The sequence below is a fragment of the Thunnus maccoyii genome, chromosome 14, assembly GCF_910596095.1.
Source record: "Thunnus maccoyii chromosome 14, fThuMac1.1, whole genome shotgun sequence".
Classification (NCBI taxonomy): Eukaryota; Metazoa; Chordata; class Actinopteri; order Scombriformes; family Scombridae; genus Thunnus; species Thunnus maccoyii.
In genome coordinates this window covers 336105-361104 of record NC_056546.1, presented here as the reverse complement: position 1 = coordinate 361104, position 25000 = coordinate 336105, and the positions used below count along the sequence as shown (strand labels likewise).

At 43.7% G+C, this 25000-nt stretch overlaps 2 protein-coding genes across 12 annotated transcripts in view; one reads left to right on the top strand and one right to left on the bottom strand.

Annotated features, from left to right (window-relative positions):
* wu:fj16a03 (uncharacterized protein LOC335475 homolog) overlaps positions 1–2721 on the top strand; it is a 13516-nt gene extending 10795 nt beyond the window's left edge. For all 5 annotated transcript variants that reach the window (XM_042432676.1, XM_042432675.1, XM_042432673.1 and 2 more), the window contains 2 exons: positions 886–987; positions 2581–2721. In XM_042432676.1, the coding sequence (XP_042288610.1) occupies positions 886–987; positions 2581–2666 (188 nt within the window). In that variant the 3' untranslated portion in view covers positions 2667–2721. The remainder of the gene's footprint in view (positions 1–885; positions 988–2580) is intronic.
* Positions 2722–4324: 1603 nt separating this feature from the next.
* Positions 4325–25000, bottom strand: part of LOC121911605 (echinoderm microtubule-associated protein-like 4) — a 28703-nt gene continuing 8027 nt past the window's right edge. For 2 of the 7 annotated variants that reach the window (XM_042433239.1, XM_042433238.1), the window contains exons 5-21: positions 22543–22666; positions 21139–21288; positions 20974–21043; positions 20769–20879; positions 19967–20062; positions 18740–18874; positions 17726–17861; positions 15037–15185; positions 14801–14926; positions 14223–14354; positions 14084–14151; positions 13880–13968; positions 11820–11917; positions 10430–10517; positions 10236–10334; positions 9887–10017; positions 4325–7156 (exon numbers count right to left, since the gene is read on the bottom strand). In XM_042433239.1, the coding sequence (XP_042289173.1) occupies positions 6701–7156; positions 9887–10017; positions 10236–10334; positions 10430–10517; positions 11820–11917; positions 13880–13968; positions 14084–14151; positions 14223–14354; positions 14801–14926; positions 15037–15185; positions 17726–17861; positions 18740–18874; positions 19967–20062; positions 20769–20879; positions 20974–21043; positions 21139–21288; positions 22543–22666 (2258 nt within the window). In that variant the 3' untranslated portion in view covers positions 4325–6700. Of the gene's footprint in view, positions 7157–9886; positions 10018–10235; positions 10335–10429; positions 10518–11819; positions 11918–13879; positions 13969–14083; positions 14152–14222; positions 14355–14800; positions 14927–15036; positions 15186–17725; positions 17862–18739; positions 18875–19966; positions 20063–20768; positions 20880–20973; positions 21044–21138; positions 21289–22542; positions 22667–24965 lie in introns of all 7 variants that reach the window. The other 5 variants (XR_006099901.1, XR_006099903.1, XR_006099902.1 and 2 more) reach the window with 5 other exon arrangements.

Genomic DNA, 25000 nt, shown 5'->3' with positions numbered 1-25000 from the left:
TCGTATGGGACCAAACTCCTGCACTGATGTTTTCCTGTAAATCAGTGTGTCGTCTGCATAACAAGATATTCTGCTGTTGTTAATCTGAGCTGCTGGGAGCATGCAGATGTTGCACATGTGTCCCTGTCCTTCAGATAAGATTCAAACCAGTTTAACACTCTGTGAAGAAACGTCCCACACAGGTCCAGTCAGCCCAGTGATCTGTTGTGCACCGACATCCCATAATATCACGACTGAAACTGTTCATGTTTACACAGTTTATTTAACCAGAGCGTTATCAGTGCTGTATAACGGCGCTGTGCAATATCACTAAAATGTCCAATCATTCCAACTTGTATTATCTTACAATCATTGCAGTTTGTTTATGGAGGAGTGTCGACTATTTGATCTGATTTATAATTCAAAACAAACAGGTTAGATAGATATAATGCTATAATAATGATATAATTCATTCTTCTTGGGTTTTGTCTATAAAGAAATAAATCAGAATAAACTGGACAGGATTTGTAATTAACACGTCTGAGAGCAAACTCAGGAAACATGATGTGAAGTTTAACAGCGTCTGACGTTTACAGCTTTACTCAGTAAAATTAAATGAAAGCAGCTGTTTGAATAACAGACAGCTGGTTAGTTTTAAAGTTGCTGATTCAGTCGAACTCGTTTGTGTTTGTGAACTTTTGTAGCTGATCTGGACTTTTAACTTTCTGCCTCACAAGACAAACAGCAGCCGTCTGTGTTTGCTGAACGTCAGTTTATTAACGAGGATAATCACATGACTACAACAGATCATTTCCAATTATTCAAAGCGAGACTAAAGCTCAGAGTGAGTGTGTGAAGGATTATCTGTGAGTTTGTTTGTGTTGATCAGGTGTGTTTGTGTTGCAGCTCAGAAGTTTCACATCGAGTGTTACGGCCAGGACTTCCTGATGGTCGACAACATGCTGCTGCAGTGCAGCAGCAAAGTGCAGCAGGCCTGTTACACCAAAGGTGAGTCTGCGTGCGTCTGACCTCACTGACCCTGACTGATGATGCGTTCAGGTGCAAAGTTTCTGTTTACATTCAGTGTTTGTCATGAAGTCTCAGCGAGTCTGAGCACAAACACATTTTACAGAGCTGTTGTGTAAAACAGTGAAGTGATGTTTGGGATGATCGGGGTGACGGTGCAGCCTCCTCACTCCTATCTCCTCACTTTTTTTATTTGAAATGCTCAATGTGGCGGCGGCAGAGCGAGCGGCGTTGAGGCAGTACTCGTCACACCGAGCAGAACAAATCAGATCAGCAGGAAGCTTCATCATGAGTCCGCCGCCGCCGCCCAACGCTATGCTGAGGGCATATGTAACCTCTGTAGTCACAGCAAAGCAGGACAGGAAGTGTTGCTAAAGCTAAGCTAGCTACCTCCCCTGTTGAGTCTCAGCTGAGCAGCAGCAGGATCAGACTCTGAGCTTCATAGACGCTTTATACTGTCTTACATCTGCAGCTGCAGAGGTTACTGCAGGTAAACATGCTGCTGCATTAATTAAGGAGTACTCTGATTGGCTGGGGGTGAAGGCGGGGGGTCACACCGTCAGCCAATCAGAGTAGGAGCTCATTAATAATGTAGATTTTATGTAAATGGCTTCAGAAACAGTCTGCTGGAGGACAGAGAGGAATCTGGCTGTAAGGAAAGATGGATTTAGAGAAATCTAAACAACTTCTGGTGAATAAAATGTCACATATGTTTAAAATAGACTCAGTATTTATAATAATGAGTAAAAAAGGCCATGATGTCATGTTTACCAGCTGACACCTGCATGAACATTCAACAGAGCAGAATCTGTGAGGTTTTTCATCTTCATCTTTCTGTTTGACACTTTTATTCATAACATGAAGGCAGCAGGACGATCAGGGGAAGTGTTGACCATATTTCATGTCCGGGGGGGGGGGGGGGGGGGGGGGAATTAACGGGGGCTCGGGGGCTAAATTCCCCTAAAATACTGTAAAGTTGCCCTTGAAAGTGTGATGACGGGACTTTTAATGTAAAATAAAGAGTTAAACAAATATATGAGTGTGACTGTTGTGAGGCAGCGACTGACGGTGACGTTACCAACAGGAAGCTGAGGCGTCACATGACATGCAGACAACCAGCAATGTTGCTGTGATGTTGAACTGACGTTGTTATGTAACGTTTAAATGGGTAAAAATCCTCCCACAGTTCTAATCTGTAACTCACACATTAAATGTTCTTCATCAGATGTTTGGCTGCTCTCTTCACACTCTGTCACGCAGCGTAGAACCACAGCTTTCCCACCATTTCAGAATATTGACCTGGAAATGATCTAAAATACCCTGAAACAGATTAACGAGGACGACGTTGTGTCAGTGTGTTAATGAGGCTGCAGGTGAGACGCTGTGCTCTTCCTTTACAGTCTAAAGCTGATAACAATAAAAAGCTTTCACACACTTCCGGATCTTTACTCGATCACATGTCGATCTGACGCTGACGTCCAGCAGCAGAACAGGAAGTTAGATCAGTCGTTACTGTCTGTCTGTACTTTACTGCGGCGTGTCTGATGATGCGTTTCCTGTCTTCCTGTTGTGCAGATAACGGAGAGAAAGGCTGCACTCGGCTGGAATTCTGCTCCCGACCGGGATGGTCCTGCTGCCACACCAGCCGCTGTAACGCCTGAGCCAATCACAGCCCAGCAAACACTGACATCATCAAACCACATGAATCAATAAATGCTGAGGGAGATTTCCCAGAATGCTGTGTGACGTTTCTCTGAGATGAATCAGACCTGTATGTGTGGAGGGTTAAAGGTTAAAGTCTTGTTCAGTACGTGTGTGTGTGTGTGTGTGTGTGTGTGTGTGTGGTATCATGAAGCTGCTCGTTAACCGTCTTAACGAGGTCACATGTGAACAATATAATCACATAAGTACAACAGTAGATGATGATTTTCCAATTATTCAGAGTAAAGTATGACGGGTTAAAGGGATAGTTCACAGGTTTTGAAGTGTGGTTGTATGAGGTGTACTACCTGGTCCACACTCTAAACAACAATGGTGTAAACGGCACTAAAAGTGGTTCTTTGGCTCGTAATCAGGGGAACCTGGTTTGAATGATGAAAGGCAGGTCTGTCTGTAATGTGTTATCCTCAGGAAACACACTGTTTAATGTAGTATTTTATTCTTTCCCAACTAAACTAAACTAAGCTGAAGGACCAGAGAAAACCTCTAAAGAACCATACGGGTTCTAAACAGGTTCTTTGTCTGGCAGCGGTGCTGTGTAGCACCTCAACCGTCCCAAAGAACCACTGAAGAATCACTGACACTCAAAGCAGCCGAGTCCTTAATTATTCATAACTTTAAGACTTAATAAAATGTAAACAGATGAGTTATATAAAACCCCCGAACAGCCCCATGAAACCAGCGACAGAAACTGTTCTGTGTACCAGACTGTAAACATGATTATTACTGCTGTAAAGTCATTTTAACATGGGGGTCTATGAGGGTCTGTGAGGGTCTGTGGGGTCTATGGGGTCAATGGTCTATGGGGGTCTATAGGGTCTATGAGGGTCTGTGGGGTCTATGGGGGTCTGTGAGGTCTATGGTCTATGGGGTCTATGGTCTATGGGGGTCTGTGAGGGTCTGTGGGGTCTATGAGGGTCTATGGGGGTCTGTGGGGTCTATGGGGTCAATGGTCTATGGGGGTCTATAGGGTCTATGAGGGTCTGTGGGGTCTATGGGGTCAATGGTCTATGGGGGTCTATAGGGTCTATGAGGGTCTGTGAGGTCTATGGGGGTCTATGGGGTCAATGGTCTATGGGGTCAATGGTCTATGGGGGTCTATAGGGTCTATGAGGGTCTGTGGGGTCTATGGGGTCAATGGTCTATGGGCGTCTGTGGGGTCTATGGGGTCAATGGTCTATGGGGGTCTATAGGGTCTATGAGGGTCTGTGGGGTCTATGGGGTCAATGGTCTATGGGGGTCTATAGGGTCTATGAGGGTCTGTGAGGTCTATGGGGGTCTATGGGGTCAATGGTCTATGGGGTCAATGGTCTATGGGGGTCTATAGGGTCTATGAGGGTCTGTTGGGTCTATGGGGTCAATGGTCTATGGGGGTCTATAGGGTCTATGAGGGTCTGTGGGGTGTATGGGGGTCTGTGGGATCTATGGGGGCCTATGGTCTACGACATCGTACGATGTGCCGCTGCGAGTCACTTTAATTCACTGAATGAGTAAAACAAAACAGTAATGAACTGATCCAGTTGATGAGTATTTTCAGGATCACAGGTGTCATCGTTGCCACGGTAACAGCGGAAGGAAAATAAAAACGGATTCATCGTCGCAGTTTTCAAAAACATTTATTTGCATTTTTTTGTTGAAATCTTCAGTACAGTCTGTCGTCTGACAGGAATGCATGAGAGAAGACATGATTGGCTCAAAATATCGTCACATGAACATCATCATCATCATCATGGTATCAATGTCGTTATTGAACGCTGAAAATAAACAAACACTTTAATCCAGAAACTCCCACAAGACCCCGCCCCTAGCCCCGCCCCTCCCTGAACATCCAGGTGAGTCCTGAACTCTGTACAAGCCCTTCAGAGACGAGCGTAGAAAACACGAAGACAGACAGATGACTATTAAAAAGGCAAGAACAGGAACCCCCCCCCACGACCCCTCCCTCCCTAAAATAATGACATCATCCTGACATTCAGAAAACTTTTTGAACAGAAATGGTCCAGAAGTGACAAAGACAGACAAAAAACATCTTCAGCATTCATTCCCTCAGTCCTAAAATTCAGCCAATCAGATGAGGATAGATGGAATCCTCTCACCTGATTGGCTGACCTGTTGAAAATTAGTTTTGAATCTGAATAATGTTTTACAGAGTAGCTAAGAAGCTGCTGCCCCCTGGTGGTGACCAGAAATATACACACAGATATCCGCAGTATATACAGACAGACCTGAAGCTGCTGCAGAGAAACCTGCAGCCTGAAACATCTGCTGCAGCTGCAGAGAAACCTGCAGCCTGAAACATCTGCTGCAGCCGCAGAGAAACCTGCAGCCTGAAACATCTGCTGCAGCCGCAGAGAAACCTGCAGCCTGAAACATCTGCTGCAGCCGCAGAGAAACCTGCAGCCTGAAACATCTGCTGCAGCCGCAGAGAAACCTGCAGCCTGAAACATCTGCTGCAGCCGCAGAGAAACCTGCAGCCTGAAACATCTGCTGCAGCCGCAGAGAAACCTGCAGCCTGAAACATCTGCTGCAGCCGCAGAGAAACCTGCAGCCTGAAACATCTGCTGCAGCCGCAGAGAAACCTGCAGCCTGAAACATCTGCTGCAGCTGCAGAGAAACCTGCATCGTGACACGTCTGACCTTCCTGTTTACATTTTGTTCAGTTTTTGGGGTTCGAGTTGCGTTCATGAACATGTCCTCACTTCTCTTTCACACGTTTATTTCTGTTCTCTTGTTAGTCCTCTGTAGTAGATACTTCCTGTATGTTTCACATTAAAAGCCTTCCATTGTACCATCTCTTTCCAAATGGCTTTTATTGTGAAACATCCCCAGGAAGTATTGAGCTGTCCGAGTTTAACAAAGTAAAAGCATAACAAAGCTGAGTGGAATGAATGAGTGTCTTTTACCTGCTTTTATTTGTTCAGACTGTTCGCAGCACATTTCATACTTTTCCTTTGATCACTGATTGATAAAGACCAATAATCAATAATCTATAACACAGCAATAAAAACATTGATTAGAGGCAGTTTTTAACCTAATTTAAAACACATTTAAGACTTGCAGGTTCTCTCTGACACTTCCTGTTCAACTGCTCTGCTCTTATTGGAGGAGGGAAAGTTACCTGAGGTTCACCTTCTACACCTGCACGCTGCTTTTTATTCTTCAAGTCTTGTTGAAGAAAAACATTTTGTTTCAAAATCCTTCAGCAGAAATCTCACCTTGGTGCGTCTTCTTCACCTCGTTCAGGTGTTCCTACCTGTCAGCTGCTCAGGTACAAAACATCTGAACACACCAAGGTGACATTTTTCAACCAAACTAAAAGGGTTTTAGGGATGAAAGTTAGTCCCCAGGTGTGACAGGTAACTTTTCCTTCTCCAGTCTCTGCAGGTAAATCAGGGTTCCACTCTCCAGGTGTTTAAAACTGTGACATCACATGTTTGTTAAAACCGAAGGAACATTTATTCTAACAGCTGATTGTTGAGAAAAAGATGTGACTGCGGCTGCAGGTTCAAACCCCCCACCCACACACACCCACACACACCCACACACACACTCATACGTTTGTACTTCTATCCTTGTGAGGACCCCTGATCCCAAACTGAACCTAAACCAAAACCTTAACCTCTAACCTTGAAACCAAATCTGAACCCTAAATAAGCCAAAGTGAGGACCAACCAAAATGTCCTCATAAACACAGACCTCAGACCCCCTCACAGACCTCTTCACAGACCTCAGACCTTCTCACAGACCCAAGACTCCCTCACAGACCTCCTCACAGACCCCAGACCCCCTCACAGACCTCTTCACAGACCTCCTCACAGACCTCCTCACACAGCATGTCCTCACAGCACAGGCCTAAAACTGAACTGTTCCTCACATTGCAAATGCAGACGTCCTCATACCGAAGGTCTAAAACTGGTCCTCACAAAGACAGATGTACTCACTCACTCTCTCTCTCACACACACTGGGCGATAGCCTCTATGAGGGGGGGGTGAGGGGGGGCAGCCCCTCGTCGCTGGGCGTGGCCGTGTCGTCACTCGGATCCAGGCTGTCCTTCAGACTCACTGTGCTGTCAGAGGGGGGCGGGGTCGACTCGGAGTGGGGCGGGGTTAACTCTGAGGGGGGCGGGTCTAGCTCTGTGGGTGGTGGGGTTTCTGGGGAAGGTTCTTGGGTCCCGTTAGCCGTCAGGGGAGGGACGGGTTCCTGGGTGGGCGTGACTGTTGCAGGAAAGGGTGGAGTGAAGATAGCGTCCACTCTGCGGGGGGTGGAGTTAGAGAGGAGGCCGTCAGTCAGAGAGAGGGAGGACTTCTCCACCAGACGCCACTGCATGATGCTGGTGTCCTTCCCGCCCGTTGAGATCAGGTGACTGTCATTATACAGAAAGCTGACATTGGTCACGTGACTGCTGTGGGCGCTGTACTTATGACTGGGAGCCTGGAGACACAGAGACAGCAGCTGATTGATTACTGATTATTGACATAGTCAGCGTGTGTATGTTAGTGTGTCGCAGTGATCAAATTTCTCCAACAATCTCTCTTGTATAACTGCAGTAATAATCTAAAGTTAATGTTCGTTAATGTTACTGTCTGAAATTAACTAGTAACTGTCAAGTTAACGTTAGTGACTGTCTGAAGTTACCGTTAGCGACTGTCTAGTTAACGTTAGTGACTGTCTGAAGTTACCGTTAGTAACTGTCTAGTTAACGTTAGTGACTGTCTAAAGTTAACGTTAGTGACTGTCTAGTTAACGTTAGTAACTGTGTAGTTAACGTTAGTAACTGTCTAGTTAACGTTAGTAACTGTCTAAAGTTAACGTTAGTGACTGTCAAGTTAACGTTAGTAACTGTCTAGTTAACGTTAGTAACTGTCTAAAGTTAACGTTAGTGATTGTCAAGTTAACGTTAGTAACTGTCAAGTTAACGTTAGTAACTGTCTAGTTAATGTTAGTAACTGTCTAAAGTTAACGTTAGTAACTGTCTAGTTAACGTTAGTAACTGTCTAGTTGACGTTAGTAACTGTCTAGTTGACATTAGTAACTGTCTAAAGTTAACGTTAGTAACTGTCTAGTTGACGTTAGTAACTGTCTAAAGTTAACGTTAGTAACTGTCTAGTTGACGTTAGTAACTGTCTAAAGTTAACGTTAGTAACTGTCTAGTTAACGTTAGTAACTGTCTAGTTAACGTTAGTAACTGTCTAGTTGACGTTAGTAACTGTCTAGTTGACATTAGTAACTGTCTAAAGTTAACGTTAGTAACTGTCTAGTTGACGTTAGTAACTGTCTAGTTAACATTAGCGACTGTCTAGTTAACGTTAGTAACTGTCTAAAGTTAACGTTAGTAACTGTCTAAAGTTAACGTTAGTAACTGTCTAGTTGACGTTAGTAACTGTCTAAAGTTAACGTTAGTAACTGTCTAAAGTTAACGTTAGTAACTGTCTAGTTGACGTTAGTAACTGTCTAAAGTTAACGTTAGTAACTGTCTAGTTGACGTTAGTAACTGTCTAAAGTTAACGTTAGTAACTGTCTAGTTGACGTTAGTAACTGTCTAAAGTTAACGTTAGTAACTGTCTAGTTGACGTTAGTAACTGTCTAAAGTTAACGTTAGTAACTGTCTAAAGTTAACGTTAGTAACTGTCTAAAGTTAACGTTAGTAACTGTCTAAAGTTAACGTTAGTAACTGTCTAAAGTTAACGTTAGTAACTGTCTAGTTGACGTTAGTAACTGTCTAAAGTTAACGTTAGTAACTGTCTAGTTAACGTTAGCAACTGTCTAAAGTTAACGTTAGTAACTGTCTAAAGTTAACGTTAGTAACTGTCTAGTTGACGTTAGTAACTGTCTAAAGTTAACGTTAGTAACTGTCTAAAGTTAACGTTAGTAACTGTCTAAAGTTAACGTTAGTAACTGTCTAGTTGACGTTAGTAACTGTCTAAAGTTAACGTTAGTAACTGTCTAGTTGACGTTAGTAACTGTCTAAAGTTAACGTTAGTAACTGTCTAAAGTTAACGTTAGTAACTGTCTAAAGTTAACGTTAGTGACTGTCTAGTTAACGTTAATAACTGTCTAAAGTTAACGTTAGTGACTGTCTAGTTGACGTTAGTAACTGTCTAGTTAACGTTAGTAACTGTCTAGTTAACGTTAGCGACTGTCTAGTTAACGTTAGTAACTGTCTAGTTAACGTTAGTAACTGTCTAAAGTTAACGTTAGTAACTGTCTAGTTGACGTTAGTAACTGTCTAAAGTTAACGTTAGTAACTGTCTAAAGTTAACGTTAGTAACTGTCTAAAGTTAACGTTAGTGACTGTCTAGTTAACGTTAATAACTGTCTAAAGTTAACGTTAGTGACTGTCTAGTTAACGTTAATAACTGTCTAAAGTTAACGTTAGTGACTGTCTAGTTAACGTTAATAACTGTCTAAAGTTAACGTTAGTGACTGTCTAGTTAACGTTAGTAACTGTCTAGTTAACGTTAATAACTGTCTAAAGTTAACGTTAGTGACTGTCTAGTTAACGTTAATAACTGTCTAAAGTTAACGTTAGTGACTGTCTAGTTGACGTTAGTAACTGTCTAGTTAACGTTAATAACTGTCTAAAGTTAACGTTAGTGACTGTCTAGTTAACGTTAATAACTGTCTAAAGTTAACGTTAGCGACTGTCTAGTTAACGTTAGTAACTGTCTAGTTAACGTTAGTAACTGTCTAGTTAACGTTAGTAACTGTCTAAAGTTAACGTTAGTAACTGTCTAGTTGACGTTAGTAACTGTCTAAAGTTAACGTTAGTAACTGTCTAAAGTTAACGTTAGTAACTGTCTAAAGTTAACGTTAGTGACTGTCTAGTTAACGTTAGTAACTGTCTAAAGTTAACGTTAGTGACTGTCTAGTTAACGTTAATAACTGTCTAAAGTTAACGTTAGTAACTGTCTAGTTAACGTTAGTAACTGTCTAAAGTTAACGTTAGTAACTGTCTAGTTGACGTTAGTAACTGTCTAGTTAACGTTAGTAACTGTCTAAAGTTAACGTTAGTAACTGTCTAGTTAACGTTAATAACTGTCTAAAGTTAACGTTAGTAACTGTCTAGTTAACGTTAATAACTGTCTAAAGTTAACGTTAGCAACTGTCTAGTTAACGTTTGTTAACTGTTGTAATGGTTGTGAAATGAGTGTGTAGACTCACCTTGGGGGTGGAGCATGGGTAGGCGAACAGGTGAACTTTGCAGAAGTCGTCAGCCAGCGCGATCACCTTCCTGTTGTGAGATCTGATCAGAGCGTTGATGTCAGTGCCGTCTGATCCCTCCGGCCACACACCTGAGACACACACACACACACACACACATTCATGTTGAAATGCAGAACTGCAACAAAACACACGTTTGGATATGTAGGGTCTTGTAGAAGACTGTAGAGTCTTTTGTCAGCTTCATTTTAAAGAATATTTATCTTCAAATTTATATATTATATACTCATCTTCATATTAAAACTGTACACACACACACACACACACACACACACGCAGGTGTACTGACCGAACACGTGGTATCCCAGCACGCAGGTGTAGGTCGCCCAGTCGATGTCTTTACACTCTGAACGATTTCTGATCAGTTTACATCCGTTTGGAACATCCCCTGAAAACACAGCTGTTACTAACCAGTACTGCAGTACACAGTACTGTTACTGTGCAGTATTGTAACCATGCAGTACTACAGTGCTGATTACTCACAGTAGAGGATCTCGTAGTCTCCAGAGTTGGACATGATGAAGTTGTTGTCAGGTGACCAGTCCAGGTGTGTGATGTAGCTGGAATGTCCCTGTGAAAACATCCAGGACTCACATCAACACAGCTGAACAACAACAGCACACCTGAACATCACAACACACCTGAACATCACAACAACACACCTGAACATCACAACAGCACACCTGAACATCACAACAACACACCTGAACATCACAACAGCACACCTGAACATCACAACAGCACACCTGAACATCACAACACACCTGAACATCACAACACACCTGAACATCACAACAGCACACCTGAACATCACAACAACACACCTGAACATCACAACAGCACACCTGAACATCACAACAACACACCTGAACATCACAACAGCACACCTGAACATCACAACAGCACACCTGAACATCACAACACACCTGAACATCACAACAGCACACCTGAACATCACAACAACACACCTGAACAACAGCAGCACACCTGAACATCACAACAACACACCTGAACATCACAACACACCTGAACATCACAACAACACACCTGAACATCACAACAACACACCTGAACATCACAACAACACACCTGAACATCACAACACACCTGAACATCACAACAACACACCTGAACATCACAACAACACACCTGAACAACAGCAGCACACCTGAACATCACAACAACACACCTGAACATCACAACACACCTGAACATCACAACACACCTGAACATCAGTTTGTTAGAGCAAACCTGATCTCAAATCTTTACTGCACATAATCAGTAAACTCAGTTTAAATTTAAACAATTAGTATGAAGCTTTAAACACGTAGGATCAATTAATAATTATTTCTGTCACTCATGATGTGATTGGTCCACTGATGGAACATCATTCCTATAATACTGGAGCTCATCAAACACTATTAGACACATCTGTTACTGATCAGACTGAGAGCTACAGTCACGTCTCAGTGTCTTTGATCTATTTTTTAAATCTTTAACTTTATTTTTCATCTTCAGTTGCTGCTTCCTGTGTTTTGTCCGTCAGATTAAAGCTGAACAAATATATTTATGTAGCTGCAGTCAGATTCCACTTCATCATCATTAAGGAAATGCAAGTCTGTTAAATGACACTGAATAAAACTTTATTGACACTTTTCCTGCTCTGACTCTTTTTTGCTCCCTGAATACGTCAGCAGCAGTGACCTCTGGGATTTGTAGTTTCCTGCTACATTTTCCATACATAGGCGTCCCTGGACCTGGATCAGCGCGTGCAGCACTCAGGACCGCCGCTGATACAGTGATGAACATGCATGTGCTGCTTATATCTCGCAGGTGTGGAACAGCTGAGACAGAATAACAAGCGCAGACGTACCGTGCACTTCCCATAGCGGCTGTACTTGCGTCCTCGCTCTGACACGGTGTACAGGTAAATAAAGTTATCATGGGATCCGACAGCCAGCAGACCGCCATCTGCAGAGACACACAGGAGCATTGTGGGATATGTAGTTCACATCCTTTCTTTTTTTTTTTTCTTTAATTGGAATTGCAGAATAAGTGATTGACAGGACATGCAAGGCACGACGAGGTGGGACAAGCAGAGCAAACAACACATACAGACGTGTGTATTCAACAAATTATACCAGAAATAAAAACTAATTAATTAATTAATTAAGGCAAAAAGACAAAACACTACACAACAAACAAAACAAAAAAGTAAAAAAGGTATTATCACCAGAAACTGCAAATATCAAATGTATTTTAATAATAATAATAAAATAATGATAATATCATGTAATTCTCTAATAGAGTTTTATATTAGACGCAGTGACAGAGCTGATGATAATAATTATAAAGATCCATCAGGCTGACAGCAGCGTAGTTACATGTTAGCACGTTAGCATGTTAGCATGCTGTTGGTTATTGCTGCACCGTGTGTGTTGTATGTATGTGTGTTGTATGTGTGTGTGTTGTATGTATGTGTGTTGTATGTATGTGTGTTGTATGTATGTAAGTATGTGTGTTGTGTGTATGTGTGTTGTGTGTATGTATGTGTGTATGTGTGTGTGTTGTATGTATGTGTGTTGTATGTATGTAAGTATGTGTGTTGTGTGTATGTGTGTTGTGTGTATGTATGTGTGTATGTGTGTGTGTTGTATGTATGTGTGTTGTATGTATGTGTGTTGTATGTATGTGTGTTGTATGTATGTGTGTTGTATGTATGTGTGTTGTATGTATGTAAGTATGTGTGTTGTATGTATGTGTGTGTTGTATGTATGTGTGTATGTGTGTGTTGTATGTATGTGTGTTGTATGTATGTGTGTTGTATAATGTGTGTGTTGTATGTATGTGTGTATGTGTGTGTTGTATGTGTGTTGTGTGTATGTATGTGTGTATGTGTGTGTTGTATGTGTGTTGTGTGTATGTATGTGTGTATGTGTGTGTTGTATGTGTGTTGTGTGTATGTATGTGTGTGTTGTATGTATGTGTGTATGTGTGTTGTATGTATGTGTGTTGTGTGTATGTATGTGTGTATGTGTGTGTGTTGTATGTATGTGTGTATGTGTGTGTGTTGTATGTATGTGTGTTGTATGTATGTGTGTATTGTATGTATGTGTGTGTTGTATGTATGTAAGTATGTGTGTGTGTGTGTGTGAGTGTGTGTGAGTGTGTGTGTGTATGTGTGTGTGTATGTGTGTGTGTTGTGTGTATGTGTGTGTTGTGTGTATGTGTGTTGTGTGTATGTATGTGTGTGTTGTATGTATGTAAGTATGTGTGTGTGTGTGTGAGTGTGTGTATGTGTGTGTGTTGTGTGTATGTATGTATGTATATATGTATGTGTATGTATGTGTGTGTGTATGTGTGTGTGTATGTGTGTGTGTTGTATGTATGTGTGTTGTGTGTATGTATGTGTGTATGTGTGTGTTGTATGTATGTGTGTATGTATGTATATGTGTGTGTGTGTGTGTGTGTGTGTGTGTGTGTGTGTGTGTGTGTGTATGTATATGTGTGTGTATGTGTATGTGTGTATGTATATGTATGTGTGTATGTATATGTGTGTGTGTGTGTGTGTGTGTGTGTGTGTGTGTGTGTATGTATATGTGTGTGTATGTGTATGTGTGTATGTATATGTATGTGTGTATGTATATGTGTGTGTATGTGTGTATGTATGTATATGTGTGTATATGTGTGTGTGTGTGTGTGAGAGTGTGTGTGTGTGTGTGTGTCAGTCTACAGCTCGGTGAAAGTTTCCAGACGTATATTCAGAGTTAATGAAAACATTACGATACTGTGAGATTATTTTTACAGTTGAGTAATCAATTAAAGACAAAAACCAATCAAAGTGTTGCATCAGTGCGTAACAGCAAGACCTGTCACATGGCTCCGCCCACCTCACCACCACATTGGATGACGGTTTGGACTGACTCCACCCACCTATGGAGAAGCGCATGACGGACAGTTGCTCGTTCCCGTCGGTGTGGATCGCCACCAGGTCGGTGCTCTCAGCGTCCAGGACGTACCACCTGCAACAGGTAGACATTAGACCACAATGCACCTGGAGATGTACAGCGTACCGGGACGCGTGGATCTGTTTACAGAGAGGACGCCACGTTACATCTACAAATCATCTGTACTGACTTTCCTGAGTGCGTTCCTATGGCGACCACGGCTCCGCTGGGATGGAAGTCTGCACAGTGTCCATGTTCCTGTGGGAGAGACAGAGCTGTCAATCATCTGTCAATCATCACCTGAGTGTGAGTGACCCCGCCCCCCTCACCTCTAGCGTGCGGCTCCACTGCAGACTGTGATTGGTCGAGTTCCAGACACATACGAGCCGGTCCTGAGCGCACGTCAGAAACATCTCTCTGGTCGGGTGAGACGCCAAACCCCACAGCTCATCTGTGTGACCCTGAACACATCACGACACAAACACACTGAGACCCTGAACACATCACCACACAAAGATACAGAGACCCTGAACACATCACAACACAAACACACTGAGACCCTGAACACATCACCACACAAAGATACAGAGACCCTGAACATATCACGACACAAACACACTGAGACCCCGAACACATCACCACACAAAGATACAGAGACCCTGAACATATCACGACACAAACACACTGAGACCCCGAACACATCACCACACAAAGATACAGAGACCCTGAACACATCACCACACAAAGATACAGAGACCCTGAACACATCACCACACAAACACACTGAGACCCTGAACACATCACCACACAAACACACTGAGACCCTGAACACATCACCACACAAACACACTGAGACCCGTCCAAAGTGGTGACATGATGATGTCACGGCGATGTCAGGTGACCTCACCTGGACCTCCACCGTGAAGCCGTCGTTGAAGGTTCCTCTCAGGATGAAGTTTCGTGACGTCCCGACCAGAAACTCGTCCCCCTTCCCCTCGGATACGGCTCTGATGGTTCCGTACTGATCCGGGACCTGCGGACACACGGACACGCCACCCGTCAGTACGTTGACGTCGCTGTGGTCATGTGATGTAAACGTGATGTAAACGTGTGTGTGTGTGTGTGTGTGTGTGCGTGCGTGACCTCGATGTCCCGCTCCGCTCGCAGCTCGTGGTCCCACAGGACGATCCGTCGGTCTTTCCCTCCTCCGGTCAGCAGAGTGCCGCTCCGCATCTCACACATACAGAACACGCTGCCCTCATGACCTTTGACCTGCCGATTGATCTGAAACGCTGCACACACACACACACAGGTGGGTTTACGGCTGTGCGCTTGAGGTCGATCAGATCATGAAACATCAATAATGAAATAAATGACAGTTCATGACATCACAGTTTTAGTTTCCAGGAGAGATTTTACTTCAGACATCAAGACGTTATAAAGACGATAACACACATTTTGATGTGAGGAGACAAAAGGAACAAAGAGGATCAATATTGAACTGAACTAACTGGAGAACAGCTGTGATGTTTTTGAAGAACCCTGTCACCCTCAGATTATTCCAGACTAATACAGAAGCAGATGAACTAACGGTGGATTATTCAGTATAATTCTGGTGGAGCAGTTCGATGGTTGCAGATGCTGTTTGTGTTGTTACAGTTTCTTTGGACAATAAAGTTCAGTTTGAAGCTGCGTTTAGCTGCAGTTCCTCCAGCGGCCAGCAGGAGGCAGAAACTACAAAACTCTTCCTGTTTCTTCAAACCTTAATACTCTGTTATAATAAACTTTAGATTACCATTAATTCATTCATTTATTGTGTCTATAAGCAGCAGTCAGGTGTCTGTAATCGTTCCTCCTGTTCATACTGGATATTAAAGATCCTTCAAATGTGTTTTCAATGCATTTAAAGTCTGTGTGAAGCTTCTATTCAGCTTCAGCAGTCTGAGTTAGTCATATCAAGTGGATATCTGACACATTTACAGTCTTTTTAGCATCAAATTCCCTCTTTGTGTTTCCTCGGACAGTGTTTCCCTGTTGAACTGCAGGTGGAAGTATAGTAACAAAAAGAGGAACTTTGGCACTAAAAAGACTGTAACGTTGAAAGATATCTACTTGATTTGACTCATTTGGACGCTGAAGCTTCATATTAGCTTCAGACTGTGGATTTTGTCCTCCATCACTTCCATTGTAAGGTCATTATGAAGGATCTTCTAATGGTCAGTATGAACAGGAGGAATGATTACAGACAGAAACACACTGACTGTTGGTTTAAGACGTCTGATGTGGTTTTAAAAATCTTTCTTCACTTTGTTTCTGTCTGAACATGAAAAACGTTTAATTCTTGGCATCAATTCTCTTCTGAACCAGTCGAACAGGATGTTCAACACAAAACCATTACTGGAAGTGTGTCAACACACACACACACACACACACACACACACACATTATACACACACACACACACACATTACACACACACACATTATACACACACACACACACACACACACACACACACACACACACACACACACACATTATACACACACACACACACACACACACACACACATTATACACACACACACACACATTATACACACACATTATACACACACACACACACACACATTATACACACACACACACACACACACACACACACACACACACACACACACATTATACACACACACACACACACACATTATACACACACACATTACACACACACACATTATAGACACACACATTATACACACACATTATACACACACACACACACACACATTACACACACACACACACACATTACACACACACATTATACACACACACACATTATACACACACACACACACACACACACATTATACACACACACACACACACACATTATAGACACACACATTATACACACACACACACACACACATTATACACACACATTATAGACACACACATTATAGACACACACATTATACACACACACACACACACACATTATAGACACACACATTATAGACACACACATTATACACACACACACACACACACATTATAGACACACACATTATAGACACACACATTATACACACACACACACACACACATTATAGACACACACATTATAGACACACACATTATACACACACACACACACACACATTATAGACACACACATTATAGACACACACATTATACACACACACACATTATACACACACACACATTATAGACACACACATTATAGACACACACATTATACACACACACACACACACACATTATACACACACACACACACACACATTATACACACACACACACACATTATACACACACACACACACATTATAGACACACACATTATAGACACACACATTATACACACACACACACACACACATTATACACACACACACACACACATTACACACACATTATACACACACACATTATACACACACACACATTATACACACACACACACACATTATACACACACACACACATTACACACACACATTATACACACACACACATTATACACACACACACATTATACACACACACACACACATTATACACACACACACACACATTATACACACACACACATTATACACACACACACACACATTACACACACACATTATACACACACACACATTATACACACACACACACACATTATACACACACACACACACATTATACACACACACACACACACACACACACACATTATACACACACACACATATATATATATATATATATGTGTGTGTGTGTGTATTTACTACGACACAGACCCGCCCCCCCCCCTCACCTCTGGGTCCCTTCCCGGTGGGGGTCTCTGCAGAGCTCCTGGTCCAGACCAGCAGGACTCCTCCAGAGTCTCCGGTCAGGATGTCTCCGGTACTCAGGAAGGCCAAACACTGGATGAACTTCGGCTTCTCGTATTTCTGAAACACGTCGTCATGTTTTTATTCTACAGACAGAATATTTATTTCTTCTTCTTCAGTTATTTATCAGCTGTTTCACCTTATTTCAGTTTGTGTGTTTTATATTTAGGAAGCTTGTTTCTTTTTTTTCGCAGATCAAACTTTTGGAATCTATTTACTGAACTTTTCTAACATCATTGACTCAGATGACAGGAGTCGACATCATCCACTGATACACTGAGGGGGGTTCAGAGGACCTGGTCTCAGAGTCTGGATACATCATGTTGTTCAGAGTAGGACAGCTGAGGCCTCCGGACTGTGTGGAGTACTGAAGATGAGCCTGAACGGCTGCTCTGGCAGCTTTCCAGTGAATCAACACTAACTGTTGTGCCAGTGATGACAGAAAGGTGTCAAACTGTGAGTGCAAACACTCCAGGAGGAATATCTACTGGTGTCTCCTCACTACACATATCAGAGAATGTTTCAAAGATGGCCGACCAGCACGCTGCCGGTTCTAACACAAACAGCACAGAGCGGCTTCGTCCTGATGACGGCGGCGGCAGATCTGATCTGATCCCGGGAGGTGTCGTCTACGTAGCACCTGAAACTGTAATAAACCAGCTCTGATGTGATGCTGGACGTTTCCTCGGTGATTCGGAGGAGAAACGTCTCATGAACTAAACCGTACAGTTTGGGTATCGGGTCTCGCTGCAGAGTCCCGGTGTAGAGAATCCAGATCTCTGAACACACGGGATGTCACACTGCTGTCATTTCTTAACAATATCTGAGACCAAACGTCAGATTTCCTGTTTACTGTTCAGTGTTTCTCTCGTGTGATGAACATCTACACGCATGTAAACGACGTGTGTGAGAAGCTTCCTGATGAACCGAAGACTCACCCCGAAGATGCCCTGCTTACGGGCCAGCGAGGTCCCGGTCCAGGTCCAGAAGAAGATGTGGGACTTTCCACAGGTGACGATGGTGTTTGGGTCTGTGGGGTGGAACTCCACATCCAGGACCACCTCGTTAGTGGTCTGAAACACACCAGAGACCAGTCAGAACCAGTAACAGGTTAAAACCAGTCAACCAGTCAGAACCAGTCACAGGTTAAAACCAGTTAGAACCAGTCACAGGTTAAAACCAGTTAGAACCAGTCACAGGTTAAAACCAGTTAGAACCAGTTACAGGTTAAAACCAGTTAGAACCAGTTACAGGTTAAAACCAGTTAGAACCAGTCACAGGTTAAAACCAGTTAGAACCAGTCACAGGTTAAAACCAGTTAGAACCAGTCACAGGTTACAACCAGTTAGAACCAGTCACAGGTTAAAACCAGTTAGAACCAGTCACAGGTTAAAACCAGTTAGAACCAGTCACAGGTTAAAACCAGTTAGAACCAGTCACAGGTTAAAACCAGTTAGAACCAGTTACAGGTTAAAACCAGTTAGAACCAGTCACAGGTTAAAACCAGTTAGAACCAGTCACAGGTTAAAACCAGTTAGAACCAGTCAGATTCATATGAAGCAGTTGAACTAAAGAAAGAACATGTAAAGTTTCACAGTATTCTTGAACTGAGTACTGTTGAGTATTGTGAGTATTGTGAGTATTGTGAGTACTGTTGAGTATTGTGAGTATTGTGAGTATTGTGAGTACTGTTGAGTATTGTGAGTACTGTTGAGTATTGTGAGTATTGTGAGTATTGTGAGTATTGTGAGTATTGTGAGTACTGTTGAGTATTGTGAGTATTGTGAGTATTGTGAGTATTGTGAGTATTGTGAGTACTGTTGAGTATTGTGAGTACTGTTGAGTATTGTGAGTATTGTGAGTATTGTGAGTACTGTTGAGTATTGTGAGTATTGTGAGTATTGTGAGTACTGTTGAGTATTGTGAGTACTGTTGAGTATTGTGAGTACTGTTGAGTATTGTGAGTATTGTGAGTATTGTGAGTATTGTGAGTATTGTGAGTATTGTGAGTACTGTTGAGTATTGTGAGTATTGTGAGTATTGTGAGTATTGTGAGTATTGTGAGTATTGTGAGTACTGTTGAGTATTGTGAGTATTGTGAGTATTGTGAGTATTGTGAGTATTGTGACTACTGTCAGTATGTAGTAATGAGAACGTGTGTTCACCTTGATCTCAGCGATCTTTGACTTCTTCTGCCAATCCCAAACTGTCAGCATGTGATCGTTACAGTCGTCAATCACACTCAGGTGCTGACCAGAGTCCTAACAGACAGACAGACAGTCAGACAGACAGGTAGAGACACAGACAGACAGACAGACAGTCAGACAGACAGACAGACAGACAGACAGACAGACAGGTAGACAGACAGACAGTCAGACAGACAGACAGTCAGACAGACAGACAGTCAGACAGACAGGTAGACAGACAGACAGTCAGACAGACAGACAGTCAGACAGACAGACAGTCAGACAGACAGTCAGACAGACAGACAGACAGACAGACAGACAGACAGACAGTCAGACAGACAGACAGTCAGACAGACAGTCAGACAGACAGACAGACAGACAGACAGTCAGACAGACAGTCAGACAGACAGACAGACAGACAGACAGACAGACAGACAGACAGTCAGACAGACAGACAGACAGACAGTCAGACAGTCAGACAGACAGACAGACAGACAGACAGACAGTCAGACAGACAGTCAGACAGACAGGTAGACAGACAGACAGACAGTCAGACAGACAGTCAGACAGACAGGTAGACAGACAGACAGGTAGGTGAGTGTCAGTGATTACTGCAGCTGATGTTTTCAGAGTTCTATAATATAATAAATTATATAAAATAAGAAGAATGAAGTATCTCCTGACGTTTATTTGTCCTCAGCAGTAAACTGATCAATAAACTGATCTGACTGTTTTCTCCATGTGGACTACAGTTCCCATGATGCATCTGAGCGATACTCACAGCTTTAGAGAAAGCCAGCGAGCCGACGCCTCGCTCGAAAGTTCCCAAACCGATGACCTGCAGAGTAGAAAGACTGACGCTGTCCCACACGCGGACGTTGGGCTGCAGGGCCTGAAGACACACAGCCGATATATCACTGATCAATATCATCAATACGTGATTATCTGTGTATTTCTACAGTCATATATATGAGGTCTGTCCTCACCCGTCCGTCTTTGTCCACTCCTGCGATCTGTCCCGTAGCGATGCGGATCTTATCGGGATGGATGGCCAGACTGATGGAGAGAGACACACACAGAGAGTCATCACCTGATGATGTCACTCACCTGACCCCAGATTGCAGCCAATAGGAGAGCGGCGGACGTCTCACCACTTCACGCAGTCGGTGTGTCCCAGGTAATGTCTCTGAGTTCGTTCCTCGTAGTTGAAGAGAACGACGACGGAGGCGATGAAGTAGACGATCTCTCCGGTGGGAAGCAGGTAGACGTTGGCTCGGCAGTCTCTGCCACGGTAACCGTACCTGCAGGGGGTCAAGGAAGCACCTGGGGATCTACTGAGGATCTACTGGGACTACTGATCTATGGAGATCTTCCAGGATCTACTGAGGATCTACCCATCTATACAGATCTACTGTACTGGATTTACCGATCTATGGGGATCTACTGAGATCGACTTATCTGTGGATATCTACTGGAGGGCTAATGAGGATCTACTAATCTATAGAGATCTACTGGAGGGCTAATGAGGATCTACTAATCTATAGAGATCTACTGGAGGGCTAATGAGGATCTACTGATCTATAGAGATCTACTGGGAATCAGGGATGCCATGGTGAGAAAATGTTCCCACTTATTAATGAACTTGTGACAACACCAGTGTTACTGGTTATACTGGACATGCTCTTTATCCGTAGAGGGCTTACTTTGATCTTTAACATCCGATTTTTAGTTCGGATCTTCCCGTTACTGAAGAGTTCGTGGCGCCGGGCTCCAGGCTGCTGCTCCTCCGTGTTCAGCCTGGCTGCGGCGCACACAGACGGGAGGACGACCGCCGCTTAGAACCGGAACAACTCGCCGCCTGCCGTCCGGAGAGACTCGCTGACAGCAGCTGAGCGGGAGAGTTTCTGCTGAAAACAAGCAGCGAGACGCGGAGAGACATGAGAGCAGCCGCTCGCTAACGGCAGAGAGCAGGACGGACGACAGACGTCTCACTCTGATTAATATAAAGTCAACTCTGGAGCTTTCTTTCTCTCTGCTGCTGCAGTTTATAAGTGTAACACGCTGATACATGACGATGAACTAAATGGGTTTTATTTCTATAAAAAAACGCAATGATGGTGGAGGTTGTGGGCAAGTAATGTAATCAGTGTGTGCTTGAACACTGAGAACACCGACCGGCAAGCCTACTGAGGAGATACAGATGTATGGAGATCTATTGAGGATCTACTGATCTATATGGATCGACTGGAATTTACTTCTATATCTATAAATATGCTGAACAGATATATTATAATGTATAGTTATAGAGCAGAGCGCCCCCTGCCTGCAGCCTGACAGATATATTATAATGTATAGTTATAGAGCAGAGCGCCCCCTGCCTGCAGCCTGACAGATATATTATAATGTATAGTTATAGAGCAGAGCGCCCCCTGCCTGCAGCCTGACAGATATATTATAATGTATAGTTATAGAGCAGAGCGCCCCCTGCCTGCAGCCTGACAGATATATAATAATGACATATTATATATATATTATAATGTATACATGAAGGATACACCCACTCCAGCTTCAGCCTCTCGGAGGGAAGTTCTGAGCGAACATCCTCATAGTTCTCCACGTCTGACGGGATGAACATGGTGATTGGTCGGCCCCGCATGAACATCTTGATGTGATTCCCCTCTGAAACACAAACACACCTCACAACTTTACTTTCAGTCCGCACGTCACTTCAGCTGATCAATCAGGTGAGCTGTTACAGGTGAACTGTGGTGCTCAATCAGCCAATCAGAATCAAGAATGACATATATTGGTGCAGATTCAGTGTGCTTCAGACAATCTGAAACAAGCTGAGACAACATAAAGACACAAATATCAGTCAGACAGACAGGTGAGAAAAAGGTGACAGACAGGTGACAGACAGGTGATAGACAGGTAATAGACAGGTGAGAGACAAATGACACACAGGTGATAGACAGGTGACAGACAGGTGATAGACAGGTGACAGACAGGTGATAGACAGGTGACAGACAAATGACACACAGGTGACAGACAGGTGAGAGGGAGATGACAGACAGGTGATAGACAGGTGATAGACAGGTGACAGACAGGTGAGAGACAGGTGAGAGACAAATGACACACAGGTGACAGACAGGTGAGAGACAAATGAGAGACAGGTGAGAGGGAGATGACAGACAGGTGATAGACAGGTGATAGGTGATAGACAGGTGATAGACAGGTGAGAGGGAGATGACAGACAGGTGACAGACAGGTGACAGACAGGTGAGAGGGAGATGACAGACAGGTGATAGACAGGTGATAGACAGGTGACAGACAGGTGACAGACAGGTGACAGACAGGTGAGAGGGAGATGACAGACAGGTGATAGACAGGTGATAGACAGGTGAGAGGGAGATGACAGACAGGTGACAGACAGGTGATAGACAGGTGACAGACAGGTGAGAGGGAGATGACAGACAGGTGATAGACAGGTGATAGACAGGTGACAGACAGGTGACAGACAGGTGAGAGGGAGATGACAGACAGGTGACAGACAGGTGATAGACAGGTGACAGACAGGTGAGAGGGAGATGACAGACAGGTGACAGACAGGTGATAGACAGGTGATAGACAGGTGAGAGGGAGATGACAGACAGGTGACAGACAGGTGACAGACAGGTGACAGACAGGTGATAGACAGGTGACAGACAGGTGACAGACAGGTGACAGACAGGTGACAGACAGGTGAGAGGGAGATGACAGACAGGTGACAGACAGGTGACAGACAGGTGAGAGGGAGATGACAGACAGGTGACAGACAGGTGATAGATAGGTGACAGACAGGTGATAGACAGGTGAGAGGGAGATGACAGACAGGTGATAGACAGGTGATAGACAGGTGATAGATAGGTGACAGACAGGTGATAGACAGGTGAGAGGGAGATGACAGACAGGTGATAGACAGGTGACAGACAGGTGATAGACAGGTGATAGATAGGTGACAGACAGGTGATAGACAGGTGAGAGGGAGATGACAGACAGGTGACAGACAGGTGACAGACAGGTGAGGGAGATGACAGACAGGTGACAGACAGGTGATAGACAGGTGACAGACAGGTGAGGGAGATGACAGACAGGTGACAGACAGGTGACAGACAGGTGACAGACAGATGAGAGGGAGATGACAGACAGGTGAGAGGGAGATGACAGACAGGTGACAGACAGGTGATAGACAGGTGATAGACAGGTGAGAGGGAGATGACAGACAGGTGAGAGGGAGATGACAGACAGGTGACAGACAGGTGAGAGGGAGATGACAGACAGGTGAGAGGGAGATGACAGACAGGTGACAGACAGGTGACAGACAGGTGATAGACAGGTGATAGACAGGTGAGAGGGAGATGACAGACAGGTGACAGACAGGTGACAGACAGGTGACAGACAGGTGATAGACAGGTGACAGACAGGTGACAGACAGGTGACAGACAGGTGAGGAAGTGCTGATGTCATGCAGGGGAAGCAGGTGAAGCGGAACAGACAGAAACACCTGCCATATTGTTTCTCTCCATAGAACCAATCAATCAGCAATCAAACCTTCAGAAAATAAAATTGATCTCAGATCTGAGTGATTTTCTGTTAATCAATCAATCTATGTGGGAGTGACAGCAGTGTCCAATCCTGTGCTTAGAATGTTGTTGGTGGGTGGGACTTCTTCTCATCGAGCAGGTTAACATTAAGGTGGAGACACCTGTTCGACCTTATATGGAGGTAAACAAGGGCAGGAGGCGGAGCCACAGAGAGGTGTGACATCACCTGAACGATCTGAAGAAGAGAGAGCAGGAGGGTGAACGAGGCTGACCATGAAAAGCAGAGAGAGAAACGTGATTGGCCCAGAGCAGAAACAGGAAGTGCTCATTCAGCTGCTGTTAGCATGTTAGCATGTTAGCCCGCTAGCTCACGCCGACGACTCATCAGAACTTACCAGCTTGGCTGTTTTTCTCTCGGGTCGACATTTTA